General features: G+C 43.2%; 1 protein-coding gene across 2 annotated transcripts in view; it reads right to left on the bottom strand.

Annotated features, from left to right (window-relative positions):
- The window catches only part of sos2 (son of sevenless homolog 2 (Drosophila)), a 98,037-nt gene extending 81,042 nt beyond the window's left edge, over positions 1-16,995 (bottom strand). Inside the window, exons 1-2 of one of the 2 annotated variants that reach the window (XM_045708977.2) lie at positions 16,793-16,993; positions 15,897-16,050 (exon numbers count right to left, since the gene is read on the bottom strand). In XM_045708977.2, the coding sequence (XP_045564933.1) occupies positions 15,897-15,980 (84 nt within the window). In that variant the 5' untranslated portion in view covers positions 15,981-16,050; positions 16,793-16,993. Of the gene's footprint in view, positions 1-15,896 lie in introns of both variants that reach the window. The other variant, XM_045708836.2, reaches the window with a different exon arrangement.
- Positions 16,996-19,007: the final 2,012 nt, after the last annotated feature.

Consider the following 19,007-nt stretch of genomic DNA (forward strand, 5'->3'; position numbering starts at 1 on the left):
CATCTACAGGCTAAGGAGTGAGTTTCACAGATCCCCTCCATCTACAGGTTAAGGAGTGAGTTTCACAGATCCCCCCCTCCATCTACAGGCTAAGGAATGAGTTTCACAGATCCCCTCCATCTACAGGCTAAGGAATGAGTTTCACAGAGAGTTTCACAGATTCCACTCATCAGACACCAATGAATGGCAGAGATATGCTTGGCTGTTTCCAGGTGGACAAGAGTAGTGAACGGTTGGCTCAATCACAACGCTGTATATTTTGAGAGCTCCTCTAAAAGGAGTTGACAGACTGACTGACAGCGGTGCTGCATGCTGCTCCTACAGAACTTGCCAGAACATTATTATTGTTGAAAAACACATTTCATGCAATTCTCCTACACTTTATATGACTGGAGGAGAGATTAGCAGAATTTTTTTTTTTGAATACAACAAATGACAGGGTAGCCTTCACTGCTGACACTGACAAACAGATCAATAAAAACGACTGTGTCACATAAAGGCCTACGACAAGGTGAAGACACTAATAGAATATGACGTCCATCTTACCTGGAGGAGGAAGTTATTGTTTCAAAAACTAACTTAAGTGGCACTGACCCAACGATGACAAAGGGTGAATATGCGCATTGCTGACTCACTGGGGAAAATGGCCGACGTTGTCCACTGGTGCCAATAAGATAAGATGTTGTTTGCTAGATTAAAAGTTGAATATTTGGATAACTAAAAAGACAGATTGTCTTTTTAATTGTCTCATCTTTACAGCAGTAGCTATTTGTTTTTCAAACTATGTTTTTTCCGCAATTGAATTTTAAAAATATTGCGATATGCTTGGCTGGACGTCTCTACTACTTTTCACTGACAGTCGCAACTCAACAATCATCTAATTGGTATTTGCAGCACATGCTATGCTGCCCAAATTCCACGCACTGCCTTTCCTTTCCGACTGTAGGCAATATGATTTAAAACAATCCACAACTTATTATTTTATAAGGGAAAGCCAATGATTCTCTGTGGCTAAATCATGCTTTTAGTAGCCTATTTTGTTGACCTATCCTATTGGTCAGCTTGTCGAGAAAGAAATAGCCCAAACAGACTCTGGGACAGTCGTGGGACGATAGATCCCAAATTCATACAACATTATTAGCGCAGCAGTGCACACAAGGCAATAGGCTACGAGCCAATACAAGTTTGGCTACTGGACAATGAAATAATGTTGATAACCAATAGAACATGAGAGAAATAGGTTACTGGTTTCAACGGCGTGTAGATGTCTTTATAAATCAATAACTACAGCTCAGCGTTCAACATCATTGTGCCCTCAAAGCTCATCAATAAGCTAAGGAACATGGGACTAAACACCTCCCTCTGCAACTGGATCCTGGACTTCCTGATGGGCCCCCAGGTGGTGAGGTTAGGCAACAACACATCCGCCACGCTGACCCTCAATACGGGGGCCCCTCAGTGGTGTGTGCTTAGTCCCTCATGTACTCCCTGTTCACCCACAACTGCGTGGCCAAGCACGATTCCAACACCATCATTAAGTTTGCAGACGACACGACAGTGGTAGGCCTGTTCACCGACGTCGACGAGACAGCCTACAGGGAGGTCAGAGACCTGGCTGTGTGGTGCCAGGACAACAACCTTTCCCTCAACATCAGCAAGACAAAGGAGCTGATCGAAACGGAGGGCCGAGCATTCCCCCCCATCTACACCAACGGGGCTGTTGTGGAGCAGATCAAGAGCTTCAAGTTCCTCAGTGTCCACATCACTAAGAACCATCATGGTCCACACACACACACACACACACACACACACACACACACACACACACACACACACACACACACACAGTCGTGAAGAGTGTACGACAACACCTCTTTCCATTCTGGAGGCTGAATAAATTCAGCATGGGCCCTCAGATCCTCAAAAAGTTATACAGCTGCACCATTGAAAACTGCATCACCGCCTGGTATGGCAACTGCTTTGCATTTGACTGCAAAAGAGCTATAGGGCAGTGCGTACGGCCCAGTACATCACTGGGGCTGAGCTCCCTGCCAACCAGGACCTCTATACCAGGCGGTGTCAGAGAAAGGCCCTAAAAATGATCAAAGACTCCAGCCATAGACTGTATACTCCGCTACCGAACGACAAGCAGTACCGATGCACCCAGTCTGGCACCAACAGGACTCTGAACAGCTTCTACCCACAAGCTGTAAGACAGCTACCCGGATTATCCGCATTGACCATTTTTGCACTGACTCTTTTGACTCATTACATACGGCTGCTGTTTCTGTTTATTATCTATCCAGTCACTTTATCCCTACCTGTGTGTGTGTGTGTGTCTATATACACACACACACACACACACACACAGAAATAAATTACCTCGTACGCCTGCACATCGACTCAGTACTGGTACCCCGTCTATAGAGCCAAGTTATCCTAACTCATTGTGTATTTAGTCATTGTGTTATTATTTTTCTAGACATTTTTCTATATTTCTCTCTGCATTGTTGGAAAGAGCCCTTAAGTAAGCATTTCACTGTTAGTGTACACCTGTTGTTTACAAAGTATGTGACAAATAACATTTGATTTGCGGCTGAGAAGTAGCCTGGTCCCAGATCGGTTTGTGCTTTCATGCCAACTCCTTGTCACTCATTGTCATATTTGGCTTGACAAATGACAGCACTGGAATAGGCAAGAGCACAAACAGATCTGGGACCAGGCCACAGAAGGAGACGACAGATCTGGGACCAGGCCACAGAAGGAGACGACAGACCTGGGACCAGGCCACAGAAGGAGACGACAGACCTGGGACCAGGCCACAGAAGGAGACGACAGACCTGGGACCAGGCCACAGAAGGAGACGACAGACCTGGGACCAGGCCACAGAAGGAGACGACAGACCTGGGACCAGGCCACAGAAGGAGGCAACAGATCTGGGACCAGGCCACAGAAGGAGACGACAGACCTGGGACCAGGCCACAGAAGGAGACGACAGACCTGGGACCAGGCCACAGAAGGAGGCAACAGATCTGGGACCAGGCCACAGAAGGAGACGACAGACCTGGGACCAGGCTACAGAAGGAGACGACAGACCTGGGACCAGGCCACAGAAGGAGACGACAGACCTGGGACCAGGCCACAGAAGGAGACGACAGACCTGGGACCAGGCCACAGAAGGAGACGACAGATCTGGGACCAGGCCACAGAAGGAGACGACAGAGCTGGGACCAGGCCACAGAAGGAGACGACAGACCTGGGACCAGGCCACAGAAGGAGACGACAGATCTGGGACCAGGCTAGCGGAGAGGACAGGTCCCCCTAAAACTACTTCCTCTTCCTGCCCAGGCAAGAAAGCCCCTCAGGAGTGAGTCACAGATAGTCAAAACCATAAATCTCTCTCTCTCTCCCCCTCAGGGCAGGCAGGTTGAGGAACGTTTTGAGACAGACAGTGAAACGAATAACACCAAAACTACACCCACCACCAGCTGCCCTCAGTTTCACTTGGCCAGGTCACTTGTATATATATATATATATATTTGTTTTCTCCAAAACGTGACAAAAAATACTATTGTATTTTTGGGGGGGAATTGTTAACATTTTACAGTTTTACATTTTAGTCATTTAGCAGACGCTCTTATCCAGAGCGACTTACAGTAGTGAATACATACATTTTTTTTATTTTTTTTGTACTGGCCCCTCGTGGGAATCAAACCCAAAACCCTGGCGTTGCAAACACCATCCTCTACCAACTGAGCTACAGGGAAGACTAATTAACAAAATTAGCGTTACATTCAGGTAGTCCCTTCATCCCCGTTTCCAATTTTTATTTTTTACCCCTTTTCCTCCCCCAATTGGTAGGTCAAATCTTGTCCCATCGCTGTAACTCCTTTACGGACTCTGGAGAGGCAAAGGGCCGTGCGTCCTCCGAAACACGACCCTGCCAAGCCGCACTGCTTCTTGACACAATGCTCGCTTAACCCGGAAGCCAGCCGCACCAATGTGTCAGAGGAAACATCGTCCAGCTTCTCAAGTCAGAGCAGGACCTGGAGTCTTTATACATAGTCAGATATGGCTGTGTTTCAGACAGACAGAGAGACAGGCAGAGAAAGAGAGACAAACACAGAGAGAGAGAGAAACAGACAGAGAGAGAGAAAGAGAAAGAAAGAGAGAGAGAGAAAGAGAAACAGAGAGAGAGAGAGAGAAAGCGAAACAGGCAGACAGAGAGAGAGAGAGAGAGAGAAACAGGCAGACAGAGAGAGAGAGAGAGAGAGAGAGAGAGAAACAGGCAGACAGAGAGAGAGAAACAGGCAGACAGAGAGAGAGAGAGAGAGAAACAGGGAGAGAGAAACAGGCAGACAGACAGCATGGCTGCTTCATATTTACTGTCTGTTTAGAGTGATTGGGCACATTCATCAGGTGGTGTAATCTACAGTACCAGTTATGACAATGTGATTCCTATAGATCTGTGACAAACTGACTGACCGACTGGCTGAGTGACTGGCGGGCTGAGTGACAAACTGATTGACTGGCTGAGTGACTGGCAGGCTAACTGGCTTCTAGTTGACAGTCTTTAGATGGATGGGGAGAGGCTGATTGAAAGAGAGAAAGGTGCTGGGAGGGATGAATACTGTAACATCCGCAAACAGACAAAGCAGGCCATCTAAGCTTGGGTGAAACAAAAATAAGCCTAGGTTTACAAAATTAACCACGTCTTTAAGAGAACAATCCACACACAACCATCTCACGTCAATGACTGTTGTTTTTGCATTACAAGAAGTGATTAATGATACGTGAGAAAGTTACAGATGCACACATTTCATACCCCCAAGACATGCTAACCTCCCACCATTACAATAACAGGGGAGGTTAGCATTTTATATCATACCCCCAAGACATGCTAACATCTCACCATTACAATAACAGGGGAGGTTAGCATTTTATATCATACCCCCAAGACATGCTAACCTCCCACCATTACAATAACAGGGGAGGTTAGCATTTTATATCATACCCCCAAGACATGCTAACCTCTCACCATTACAATAACAGGGGAGGTTAGCATTTTATAGCATACCCCCAAGACATGCTAACATCTCACCATTACAATAACAGGGGAGGTTAGCATTTTATAGCATACCCCCAAGACAAGCTAACATCTCACCATTACAATAACAGGGGAGGTTAGCATTTTATAGCATATCTCCAAGACATGCTAACCTCTCACCATTACAATAACAGGTTTGCATTTTATATAATATCTCCAAGACATGCTAACCTCCCACCATTACAATAACAGGGGAGGTTAGCATTTTATATCATACCCTCAAGACATGCTAACCTCTCACCATTACAATAACAGGGGAAGGTTAGCATTTTTTTGGATGGTATGATATTTATGCCTCTAACTTTCTCACTCGTCATGATTCATTCAGGATTATCCGTAACCATGGTAGCATCCACATTAATGTAGAAGTGTTTAGAAACCTTCTATTTACAATAAAAGTGATTCCAATACATTATTTACCATTAATTTTTATGGTGGCCCAAAATAAATCTGAAAGTGGTTCCCACTTCACAAGCTTGAAGTAAGCATTGTGTGCTAGGAATATGGGACCAAATAATAAACTTGACTACTTTAATAGACATAAGTGAATTTGTCCCAATACTTTTAGTCCCCTAAAATGGGGGGGGGGGGGGGGGGACAATGTAACAAAAAGTGCTGTAATTTCTAAACAGTTCACCCAATATGGATGAAAATACCCTAAAATGAAAGCTGACAGTCTGCACTTTAACCTCATAGTCATTGTATCATTTCAAATCCAAAGTGCTGGAGTACAGAGCAAAAAAAATTTAAAAAAAAATGGGTCACTGTCCCAATACTGTTGGAGCTCACTGTATGATCTGAATCTGACAACCCCAGATGGACTAGAAGGATGCATTGGATCGCACTGTCACCGTGTGTAGACGCATCAGTTATATTAAAACAATTGTGAGATATAACCACAGCACACACAACTATCAGAAAGACAGGATGTGGGGCCTGCGAATGGTATAACATGCTTATTACCTGGATCATTTGCAATCGGATTAGAACACCATCTTATTCTTTAACACAAAGGCTATCCCCCCCTCATCTGGTCACATCCCACCACCACCACCCTCTGGTTCACCTTCCAACAGGACAACGACCCCTAAACACACAGCCAAGACAACACAGGAGTGGCTTCGGGACAAGTCTCTGAATGTCCTTGAGTGGCCCAGCCAGAGCCCGGACTTGAACCCGATCTAACATCTCTGGAAGGACCTGAAAATAGCTGTACAGCGACGCTCCCCATCCAACCTGACAGAGCTTGAGAAGATATGCAGAGAAGAATGGGATAAAATCCACAAATACAGGTGTGCCAAGCTTGTAGCATCATACCCAAGACTGTAATTGCTGCCAAAAGGTACCGAGTAAAGGGTCTGAATACTTATGTAAAATGTGAATTGTTTTAATATTTTTTAATAAATTTGCCAACATTTTTTATTTATTTATTATATTTTTTTAAAGTGTTTTTGCTTTGCCATTATGGGGTATGTGTAGATTGATGAGGGAAAATAAACAAACAATTTTAATCAAGTTTAGAATAAAGCTGTAACGTTACAAAATGTGGATAAAGTCAAGGTCTGAATACTCCCGGTATTCGTGTCCCAAAAACACAGACTATTAGTTTTCATTTGACACCTAATTTAATATGCTCCTATGAACTTCACATGTTGATGCTCATGGTCCTTTTACATGGAATTACCCAGAAACCCAGCTGGGCCACAAGTCTGTATGGTTAACAGGTTCAAATGAGCGCCAGAGAGAAGGGGGAGGAAGATGTAACGGCCACAAAGAGACTGAGGCTGCACATGTCCTCTGGCTCAAAATGTTTCCCGCCACGCAAGCTTCGATTAGGTTTTTGAAAATCAAAGTTGTCTATTTAGAGAAGGGGAAACTACACTATGAGACAGCTGCAGAGCAGCTCACTGCTCTTTAGGACCAGATACACACTAATATATGAAGATATTAAAGAAATAAGACGGGTTAGCTGACAACATCATGAAAATGATGTCATCGCTTCAATGGAGCAGAAGGCTGTGTGTTGTTGTGATTCTGGATGGCCAGATATAATGTAGACCATCCAATCATTACCCCATTAATGATCTCTGAGTTACTTAGGCCTTGTTGTGATTCTGGATGGCCAGATACAATGTAGACCATCCAAGCATTACCCCATTAATGAGCTCCAAGTTACTTAGGCCTTGTTGTGATTCTGGATGGCCAGATATAATGTAGACCAGGTATTGCTCAACCTTCTTTGACGTGAGATCTACTTCCCCCCCATTTGCCAACCTGATGGAGATCTACCAGTCTCTAAACCAACCATCAAACTGTATGAAAAGCAATCACACCACTGAGTATAGACCTGTTGCTATGATACCTATCTGACACCCAAATAACATGTTTTACATGGACCAATAACATGTTTTCCACAAATAAGTGCAACTCATCTCATTTCCTACCTTTTAGTGTGACTTATGGCATTGGGTGGAGGCAAGTCGTTTGTCACAGTCAGGGCTGTAAGCAGCTTGTTGCAAGTCTGACGCAAGTCTCTCACAAAGTGGTCATCAGTCAGGGTAAATCTGTACTTGGGACTTCATAATCTTCATGTGAGAAAATGCAGACTCACAGAGGTAGGTTGATCCAATGAGGGTTGATGAGTTAAGAGCACATCTTATGTTGGGATATTTCTCCTGTAGCAGTAACTCCCTGAACTCTTTCTTCATCTCAGTGGTTGCCCTGGATTTCAGCTGAATGTCATTTTGAAGGATGACAATTTCAGTTTCTGCTATAGTTGTGTCCAACTGAAAAAAAGTGGTCTCATTTTGGAGGCAATGACTTCCACATTTATGTCTGTCCCTAAACGGAAAGCACCGATAAGTCCCAACAGGCTCAAGTGATGCAACGTCAGCGAAACGACTGTCAAACTCAGATAAGATGCTCTGGACTTGCTCCACGTAATGTGCACTGTCAAGCTGTGCTGTGTCCTTGCCCTGACGTTCAAGTTCTGAATGTATGTGATGAAAGAAGTGCGTTGCAGCTTTCTCGTGAGCAAAAAAAAGAAACGTCATCTCACTGTCAACTGCGTTTATTTTCAGCAAACTTAACATGTGTAAATATTTGTATGAACATAACAAGATTCAACAACTGAGACATAAACTGAACAAGTTCCACAGACATGTGACTAACAGAAATGGAATAATGTGTCCCTGAACAAAGGGGTGGTCAAAATCAAAAGTAACAGTCAGTATCTGGTGTGGCCACCAGCTGCATTAAGTACTGCAGTGCATCTCCTCCTCATGGACTGCACCAGATTTGCCAGCTCGTGCTGTGAGATGTTACCCCACTCTTCCACCAAGGCACCTGCAAGTTCTCAGACATTTCTGGGGGGAATGGCCCTAGCCATCACCCTCCGATCCAACAGGTCCCAGACGTGCTCAATGGGATTGAGATCCGGGGTCTTCGCTGGCCATGGCAGAACACTGACATACCTGTCTGGCAGGAAATCACGCACAGAACGAGCAGTATGGCTGGTGGCATTGTCATGCTGGAGGGTCAGTCAGGATGAGCCTACAGGAAGGGTACCACATGAGGGAGGAGGATGTCTTCCCTGTAGTGTTGTCTTAGGCATCTCACAACACAGACATTGCAATTTATTGCCCTGGCCACATCTGCAGTCCTCATGCCTTCTTGCAGCATGCCTAAGGCACGGGAATCTTTCTTTTGGTGCTTTTCAGAGTCAGTAGAAAGGCCTCTTTAGTGTCCTAAGTTTTCATAACTGTGACCTTAATTGCCTACCGTCTGTAAGCTGTTAGTGTCTTAACGACCGTTCCACAGGTGCACGTTCATTAATTGTTTATGGTTCATTGAACAAGCATGGGAAACATGCTTCACAATGAAGATCTGTGAAGTCATTTGGATTTTTACGAATTATCTTTGAAAGACCTGAAAAAAAAGGAGGTTTGTTGTTGTTGTTTGTTGCCGAGTTTAGTTTGTATTTAAAGTGTTCATGTCGATGACACGTTTGCCGCTCTACATTCAGTTCATTAAGCATGTAAATTAGGTCAGTGAGAAAAGCTCAATCCAGGAGGCACTGTGTCCTCTAGCTGTGCACATTCTGCATGTTTGGAGACCTTGAGAAACTCCTTGATTTCAGACAACTCCTCAATGAATTTCCCTAAAAAAATAAGATAAAAGAACCACGGCTCAGCCACCACATATCCGTGTGCAGCAGCTTCAGTCTCTTCTAAGTGAGCTTGAAATAGCATCCGCTGTAGAGGCTTCTTGATCGACTAGAACACACAATCTTCATCGCAACATCCATCACCTCTTTCATGTTTAACAGGCAGTTGGAATTTGTTAGCAAACTCCATAAATGCTTGGAAAAATATCTTTGCCCCTTGTATGTCCTTTCAGTGGCAAAATGGCGAGTAGTTTCTCCTTTGTACTCATGTTGTCAAATAGCATTCTGATGAAAATGCATAACTGTGCCACATCTACCATATCTGTGGACTCGTCACACTGGAGGAAATAACACTCGCAGTTGTCAATATCCTTCTTCAATTGATCCTCGAGGTTCTCCGCTATTCCCTCATCTTCTTGTCACCGTTTGGTAGAGCATGGTGTTTGCAACGCCAGGGTTGTGGGTTCGATTCCCACGGGGGGCCAGTATGAGAAAAAATATATATATATGAAATGAAATGTATGCATTCACTACTGTAAATCGCTCTGGATAAGAGCGTCTGCTAAATGACTAAAATGTAAAAAAAAAAAAAAATGTAAAATGTATTTCTGGACAACTGAATGTCATTGATGGCAGCCATAATTTCAGTCTTATTCTTAACATCTCCAAACAGCGAGTCTGCAGCCTCGGGTAAATGCTTCCTTGATCCTCTCCCCATCTTTGAATGACTTTTTAGCCTCAGTAAATGCTTCCTTGATCTTCTCCCCATCTTTATCAAATTTTGATGCTTAGCAGGAACGTGACTCACACAACAAGATGCTATAGTTGCGGTCTTCCCTTTGGTCACAGGCCTTGTGAAAATTCACTGCTGCGCTGCCAGTTGATTATTTTTTTTTTTAGTTCTTGTACCTTTCTTCTTCTTCGTAAATTCAGTCTTTGCTGGAAAATCTATTTCCTGGGTTGTGTGTGGGTTTTAAAATGTCGTTCTATGTTACCTTTCTTTGGGACAGCGATGCTATTATGGCAGATGAGGCACACACAGTTTGACATGACAAAAAAAAAAAATGATCCTCCTCCCATTCCTTGTGGAAATGATACGTTTTTTTTTTTTTTTTATCTTCCCCTTCACTCATTATTGCTGCTGTCGACCACACAAAGTTAGCTAGCTAGCTACCGGTCTGGCATCACCGTGACCTCGACTTAGAGCTGGCGGGCGGTATCTGACCCCATAGGTCAATAAGTGGGCAGGGACTGGTCATATTTTATGTAAATCACGTGACTTTTCAGACATGGCTGTGAATGGAGGACTGTCGAACGTTAAAACAGAAAAGAGATTATAGGCATTGATTTGTGTGGCTGAATTTTAGTCGATGTATAATCATCTCACGATCAACCGGCAAGCACTCTGCGATCGACCAGTAGATCAAGACCGACTGGTTGGGCACCTCTAATGTAGACCATCCAAGCATTACCCCCCAGTTACTTAGGCCTTGTTGTGATTCTGGATGGCCAGATATAATGTAGACCATCCAAGCATTACCCCCAGTTACTTAGGCCTTGTTGTGATTCTGGATGGCCAGATATAATGTAGACCATCCAATCATTACCCCATTAATGATCTCTGAGTTACTTAGGCCTTGTTGTGATTCTGGATGGCCAGATATAATGTAGACCATCCAAGCATTACCCCATTAATGAGCTCCAAGTTACTTAGGCCTTGTTGTGATTCTGGATGGCCAGATACAATGTAGACTAGGGCTTGGCGGTATACCGTTTTTTTATGATATACCGGTATTGATGCAGGGACCGGTTTGGGTTTTTACTTTACCTTCTAAACCGGTATTTGATTGTTTGATTTGTTAAAATGTGATATGCCATGTGTAATGTTAATTTTTATACTTTACTTCGCTACTCGAGTCATCTCTCTCCTCTCTCTCCGTGCCACTTTCCACACAGACCTAGCCACGCCCCCTGTCACTCAAGGAGCACATTTGATGTTCCTCGAGACGCTTGCGTTCAGTCTGCATGGTCAATGCAGCACATGCAACAAAGTTGATGACAACAATGCTGTTTTCACTTTGCTTCTTAATATAAATCCAATTGCGTTCTATAAATGACACTATTCGTTTTGTGTTTCTTTCATCAGTAAACAGCTAGTTTGTCTTTTCTTAGCAAGTTTCCCTAAATCTTGTGAGATTCTAAATTGTTAGCCGCTAATGCTAATAGCTAGCTAATAAATGTACTGAGTAAGAGCAAACGTTGCTAGCTAATACAGCCTGGTAATACCAGTGATGATGTAGACCTAAATCAGCATGTCGTTTGTGCAACAGTATCTTCTAAATCAAAGAGGAATATGCAAAGCAAGAATATGTTAGCTACATGAAGTAGCTAAGAGAAAACATGCAGTAGCCAAAGCTTATAAGGTTCCCTAGGAAACACTTATCAACACTTTAGTTCCTACCCTGTCACAATAATGCCTCCCTGGCATTTTAATTCATTATCATCTCAAACAACACTGTATTCAAAGTGCCCACTATCATATTCTAACTATAGAATTAGAATAGTCATTCTATTCCATGATTAGAACAGTTTTGCTCTAATTCGGAAGTCAAATCGTAATTGCAACATTTGGTTAAAAATAAGTCCTAGATTATTTTCCCATATCGTGCAGCCCAACATAGCAGTGTGAAAATTATCTCAATTGAGCAGTGGTGTAAAAATACTTTCAAGTACTACTTAAGTTGGGGTTTTTTTGGTATCTGTACTTTACTTAACTAGTTTTATTTTTGACAACTTCTAGTTCACTACATTCCTAAAGAAAATACTGTACTTTTTACTCCCTACATTTCCCCTGACACCTAAAAGTACTCGTTACATTTTGAACGCTTAGCAGGACAGGAAAATGGTCCAATTCACACACTTGTCAAGAGAACATCCCTGGTCATCTACTGCCTCTGATCTGGTGGACTCACTAAACACAAATGCTTTGTTTGTAAATTATGTCTGAGTGTTGGGAGTGTGCCCCTGGCTATCCGTACATTTAAAAAAAACGAGAAAACGGTGCCATCTGGTTTGCTTAATATAAGGAATTTTAAATGATTTATACTTTTGATACTTAAGTACATTTTATCAATTACATTTACTTTTGATACTTAAGTATATTTAAAACCAAATACTTTTACTCAAGTAGTATTTTACTGGGTGACTTTCACTTGTACTTGAGTAAAAGTATAGCTACCTTAACAGAAAGTTACTCAAGTATGACCATTGGGTACTTTTTCCACCACTGCAAATTGAGTACAGGAAATACCGAAATAATAAAAGTGCTGAAATTTGTTTTGGTTAAATTTCAATTGAACAGTATAAACCAATCAGAATGGAGAAAGACTCATTGAAATCACTTAGAATATATGTGTTGCCACCCTGGGATCACTCACTACTCATAAAGCACCCTGGGATCACTCACTACTCATAAAGCACCCTGGGATCACTCACTACTCATAAAGCACCCTAGGATCACTCACTACTCATAAAGCATCCTGGGATCACTCACTACTCATAAAGCACCCTGGGATCACTCACTACTGCACCCTGGGATCACTCACTACTCATAAAGCACCCTGGGATCACTCACTACTGCACCCTGGGATCACTCACTACTCATAAAGCACCCTGGGATCACTCACTACTCATAAAGCACCCTGGGATCACTCACTACTCATAAAGCACCCTGGGATCACTCACTACTCATAAAGCACCCTGGGATCACTCACTACTCATAAAGCACCCTGGGATCACTCACTACTCATAAAGCACCCTGGGATCACTCACTACTCATAAAGCACCCTAGGGATCACTCACTACTCATAAAGCACCCTAGGGATCACTCACTACTCATAAAGCACCCTGGGATCACGCACTACTCATAAAGCAAATGTACAACTTTTATTAATCAAAAACGAAAAATACTGGCATATACCGTTTTTTTTTAGATACAGTGATATAATATTTTGGCCATATCGCCCAGCCCTAATGTAGACTAAGCATTACCCCATTAATGAGCTCCAAGTTACTTAGGCCTTGTTGTGATTCTGGATGGCCAGATACAATGTAGACCATCCAAGCATTACCCCATTAATGAACTCTGAGTTACTTAGGCCTTGTTGTGATTCTGGCCAGACAGCTACCAACAATAACAAGAAGCTGCCATGTGGGGAATCGTAGGCAGCTCGTTTCAGCCAGTTTCATTTTGTTCTTGATACCATGTCTTGTTGAGATGCTTTGACTGATGCCACGTCTATGCTAATATGGCAAGAATTCGCTAGCTTGCTAACCAACCATTGTAAGGATGTATTTGAGACAACACGTGTCCATTGTGCATATGTATTTATGTTTTCAATAAAACATTGGAGACTAAATATTTTACAAGTCAATCTTAGTCACGTGTCAAACTCATTCCACGGAGGGACGAGTGTCTGAGGGTTTTCGCTCCTCCCTTGTGATTGGTTGATCAATTAAGGTCACTAATTAGTAAGTAACTCCCCTTGTTGTCTAGGTCTTAATTGAAAGGGGGAAAAAAACAGACACTAGGCCCTCCATTGAATGAGTTTGACACCCCTGATCTAAGCCAAACCTGTCTGCTGTGCACGTGTCAGTTTTGTTACTAAACAACCAACCCATCTATACTGAGCGTTTGGATGTGTCTTATTGAAATTGGGATAAACAAAGATGGGGTGCATTTGATCTAAGCTAAACCTCAAAGTGCATCAGCTCCATTTGCTTGCTCTCTTACAGTGGACCTGGCTTGCTGCTACTGCACCCTATCCTTGTTTATCCCACCCAAAGAAGGGCACTGCATTCATCCACCTCTGGCCTGCTCGCCTCCCTACCTCTGCGGAAGCACAGTTCCCGCTCAGCCCAGTCAAAACTGTTCGCTGCTCTGGCACCCCAATGGTGGAACAAGCTCCCTCACGACGCCAGGACAGCGGAGTCAATCACCACCTTCCGGAGACACCTGAAACCCCACCTCTTTAAGGAATACCTGGGATAGGATAAAGTAACCCTTCTAACCCTCCACCCCAAAGAAGATATAGATGTACTATTGTAAAGTGGTTGTTCCACTGGATATCATAAGGTGAATGCACCAATTTGTAAGTCGCTCTGGATAATTATATTATATCCTGCCTGTTTGGCCCTGTCCGGGGGTATCATCGGATGGGGCCACAGTGTCTTCTGATCCCTCCTGTCTCAGCCTCCAGTATTTATGCTGCAGTAGTTTATGTGTCGGGGGGCTAGGGTCAGTCTGTTACATCTGGAGTATTTCTCGTCTTATCCGGTGTCCTGTGTGAATTTAAATATGCTCTCTCTAATTCTCTCTTTCTCTCGGAGGACCTGAGCCCTAGGACCATGCCTCAGGACTACCTGGTATGATGACTCCTTGCTGTCCCCAGTCCACCTGGCCGTGCTGCTGCTCCAGTTTCAACTGTTCTGCCTGCGGCTATGGAACCCTGACCTGTTCACCGGACGTGCTTGTTGCACCCTCGACAACTACTATGATTATTATTATTTGACCATGCTGGTCATTTATGAACATTTTAACATCTTGACCATGTTCTGTTATAATATCCACCCTGCACAGCCAGAAGAGGACTGGCCACCCCTCATAGCCTGGTTCCTCTCTAGGTTTCTTCCTAGGTTTTTGGCCTTTCTAGGGAGTTTTTCCTAGGGAGTTTTTCCTAGCCACCGTGCTTCTTTCACATGCATTGGTTGCTGTTTGGGGTTTTAGGCTGGGTTTCTGTACAGCACTTTGAGATATCAGCTGATGTACGAAGGGCTATATAAATACATTTGATTTGATAAGAGCGTCTGCTAAATAGGAAATGTGGACGTAGAACAATCTTGACTGAAGCACCGCTGCAAGAAGATGCCCTATTAGAACCAATAGGCCTATTCACAATGATGGAAACTGTTGTGTCAATCACTAATAAAAAAATGTTTAGCAGGACTGTGCTGTGAAGTTGCTTGTCATCTCGAAACTTCCTTAAAACAGTTTTGAAACCTGTGACTTGAGAAACAGGACACTTAAACACGGAGTCATGTTGCTTTTACCTAGTAAATAACAGGCTAATCCATATTGTGAGAGGCTGGGGGGGGGGGGGGGAAGACGGGTTTCGGACAACCTTTTACACAAGGCAAATGCAGCATTTACGAGGTAGTTAACGATTAAGAGCCATCCCACTCATTTCAGTTCGGCTCTGATCTCAACTCAGGTTATTGGATGACGTCGCTCTCGTTTCACTTTTACATTTAGGCCTGCATCTGTATTGCAAAACATGAGTCAAAACATGATCCTTCTTAAAAAAATAACGAAAGGACCATCATATTCTACCTACAACATGTAGACATTTGGCGCTCCGACTCAGAGCCAAGTTGCATATTTTTTGTTGGTATATGTTAAATGCAGTATAATCTACAGTGGGGAAACATGTGTATATAAAAAAATATATATATATATATATAATAATGAAATAGAAACAGTTGCTAGACATGTCAGTAACTATTGTTTCCATCACCTCACCAACTAACCACATTAAAAAAGATAATTAAGATGGTTGATAAATGTACCTTTCGCAACGCTTGGACGAAGAGGCCTCGCCATTTGTGACTGTTCTCGTCACTTGAAAAGTCGTATATTTGTTGCGGCTGCATGGCTCCTTACGTTGCCGTGATCCGGTGCCGTGATCCGGGATGGATTGTCAGCATCGGCCCCCGGTTAGTCCTTGTGGGTGGGTCAGTCCAGGCACGGTGGAAAAAAATAAAAATCAGCTTGAGGTAAACTAAGATAATAATAACACTAGCTAAACCGTACACCAAATCGAGCAAGGTTTGGTAATGCTAACTAGAAGAAAAAAAAAGAAAAAAAAAACACGTATTACTGTTAGCGAGCTAATTTAAGTGCAAAGCCAATATAAGCTAGTTAGCGATAACCTGATATTAAAATTTTACAAAGTGCTAGCTAGCTAGGCTAGCAACTCACTTGTTAGCGGTCTCATTTACTAGCTAGTTAATATGGTAGCTCGCTAGCTAATTAGTTAGCCAACTCAGGCTTTCCTTTCAAGCGTTTCTAGCTAGCGAACTAGCTAATAAACACCAATTGTTAGCTAGTTAGCTAAGCTAACTGGCAAACTGCTATTTTAGATAGTTAGCCTGTTAGATAAAAACAAAACAAAAAAATTAAACATATCCAGCTAGTTAGCCATTTCAGATAAATGTCACGACTAAACGTTATGTTACTACCTATTGTAATTTAGGTTTAGCGCTATCACCTGATAGCTAGCTAGCTAGAGAGAGAACACATCTGTATGCAAAGGCTGTCTATCATGGCCTTGGTGCACTGTGAGTTAGCTATGTTGTAGGCACAAGGACTATTCATTCAATTCCCCCCCCAAAAAAGGAGTAAACTTTCTCCTCTGTTTTACTTCAACAAACATCATATTTTCCTGCTTCGGTTAATCGCGCACTTTAAATAACAATTCCCATTAGAATAGTCAGAGGCATGTTTTTATCCAGTGTCCAGCGGCACAACAGAAGCGCTTGTTGATGTGTTTTTTTGTTGTTGTTGTTATCGTTGGGAAGATGGTTCGTCCCTTAACTCCTTAACTCAACGTCGGTGCGTTGTCTTGCCCGAATCTCAGCCAGTCACTTGCTCACTCCTGCGTCCTGCGTAGACAGGCAGTGAGTTTGCGTAAGCACAGGGAGGGAGGGAGGGAGGGAGGGGGGAAACCCCCACTTTTTGTCCAGGGAAAGAGTCGTGGAACACAAGTTTGTGTACCTCATTTTTATTTATAGTTTACAAAATAAGTATACCTTGCTAGTTTATCATTATTGCTTATGACAATTAAAGACAGCCTAAAAATTTTTTTGCATGATTTCAATTGGTCCAGCTTTTGAAATGATGCAACTTAGAAACCGAAAATGACATACATTTTTTTTTTTTTAAATCATGCTTCATGGGAACATATTTAACATATGACTATGTTTGAACAGTAGTGGCTGTAATAAAATAGGCTTATATGATTTCACTGTGAGTCAACTTCTGCCATTGTGCAGTTTGGTTACTGTACTGTAAGATCCTGCCCCCATGTGGACATAAAGTGACCTTGCTCACAAATTCAGGGGAATGATTAGAGAAATAATGTACAAAACCATTAGGAACACCTTCCTAATATTGAGTTGCACCCACTTTTGCCCTCAGGACAGCCTCAATTCGTCAGGGAATGGACTTCAAGGTGTCTGAAAGCATTTCACAGGGATGCTGGCCCATTGACTGCCTGTTTGTTTATTCCATGTGTAACTCTGTGTTGTTGTTTGTGTCGCTTTGCTTTATCTTGGCCAGGTCGCAGTTGTAAATGAGAACTTGTTCACAACTAGCCTACCTGGTTAAATAAAGGTTAATTAAAATAAATAAAATGTTGACTCCAATGCTTCCCACAGTTGTCAAGTTTGTTGGATGAGTGGATGTCCTTTGGGTTCCATTTCTGCAATACAGTTGAGAATGGGAAAAGGGGGGGATACCTAGTCAGTTGTACAACTGAATGCTTTCAACTGAAATGTGTCTTCTGCATTTAACCCTCTGAATCAGAGAGGTGCGGGAGTTGATAACAGATGCTATGAAGCCAACCTTACTGAACCATATCACTCGTTGGCTGAATCAAATCAAATGTATTTATATAGCCCTTCTTACATCAGCTGAACCCTGTTGTGCTGGCACAGATTCACTACTCACAGGGATCCTCTCAGGATCCCTTGACCCATCCTCCTCTACTTTCTTCACTGCCTCAGCATACCACACCTTCTGCACTACTCTGACCACTACCTCCACCTGTCTCTCTCTCACCGTACACTTCTGATCCCCCAGCAACATGGGCACCCTTACAATTGACATGACTTTGTCAGCTAAACACTCAAGATTCAAAACGACTGATAGTGACTGCTGTTTCACCGCCGGGTCTGCGTGGCATCAAACGGCAGGCGCCACAAACACTTCAATCTCTCCACCTGCACACTTAAAGCTACCTCAGAAATCACTCCTTTCAATGGTGCTCTAGTCCTAAACACAAAGCAAGAAAAAAAGATCTTGACCTAAGTTGCGTGACACGGAGTGCCCGCTCCATCTGTTCGGAAGAAACAAACATCACAAATCCACTACAGGTTACAAGTGTAACAGTGTAGGTTCCGTCCCTCGCTTCGCCCCGACCCGGGCTCGAACCAGGGACCCTCTGCACACATCAAAAACTGACACTCCACGAAGCATCGTTACCCATCGCTCCACAAAAGCCAACTGATTCAACTGCACCCAACTCCTTCCCCACCCACCCCTGAAACCACATATGGATCCGCCAAAAGGCAAGGATCCACTTTCTACAAAAAAATGAAACTCCTACTGGACCAGATTGTTCTTTATCATGCCCATGGATGAGAAGGCTAGGACTCCCGAGCTCTTTACCACACCTTTTCTCGCTCTCATTCACTTCCATTTCACCTCCATAACTCCGTCTGGTGCGCGGCTCACTCTGTTTGTGCTTGACATGAATCTAATTTCGACACACCATCTCCATTTTTAGCACCATCTTCCTCAAATTCAAATCCAACCTCTTCTCCCTCTCTCCCCTCTATTCCCCCTCAGAAATCCACCTTTGTTTCCCTGTCCCAATATTCCTCTTCTTCTGACATTGC

Source organism: Salmo salar, chromosome 01 (assembly GCF_965601325.2).
Source record: "Salmo salar chromosome 01, fSalSal1, whole genome shotgun sequence".
NCBI classification, from domain to species: domain Eukaryota; kingdom Metazoa; phylum Chordata; class Actinopteri; order Salmoniformes; family Salmonidae; genus Salmo; species Salmo salar.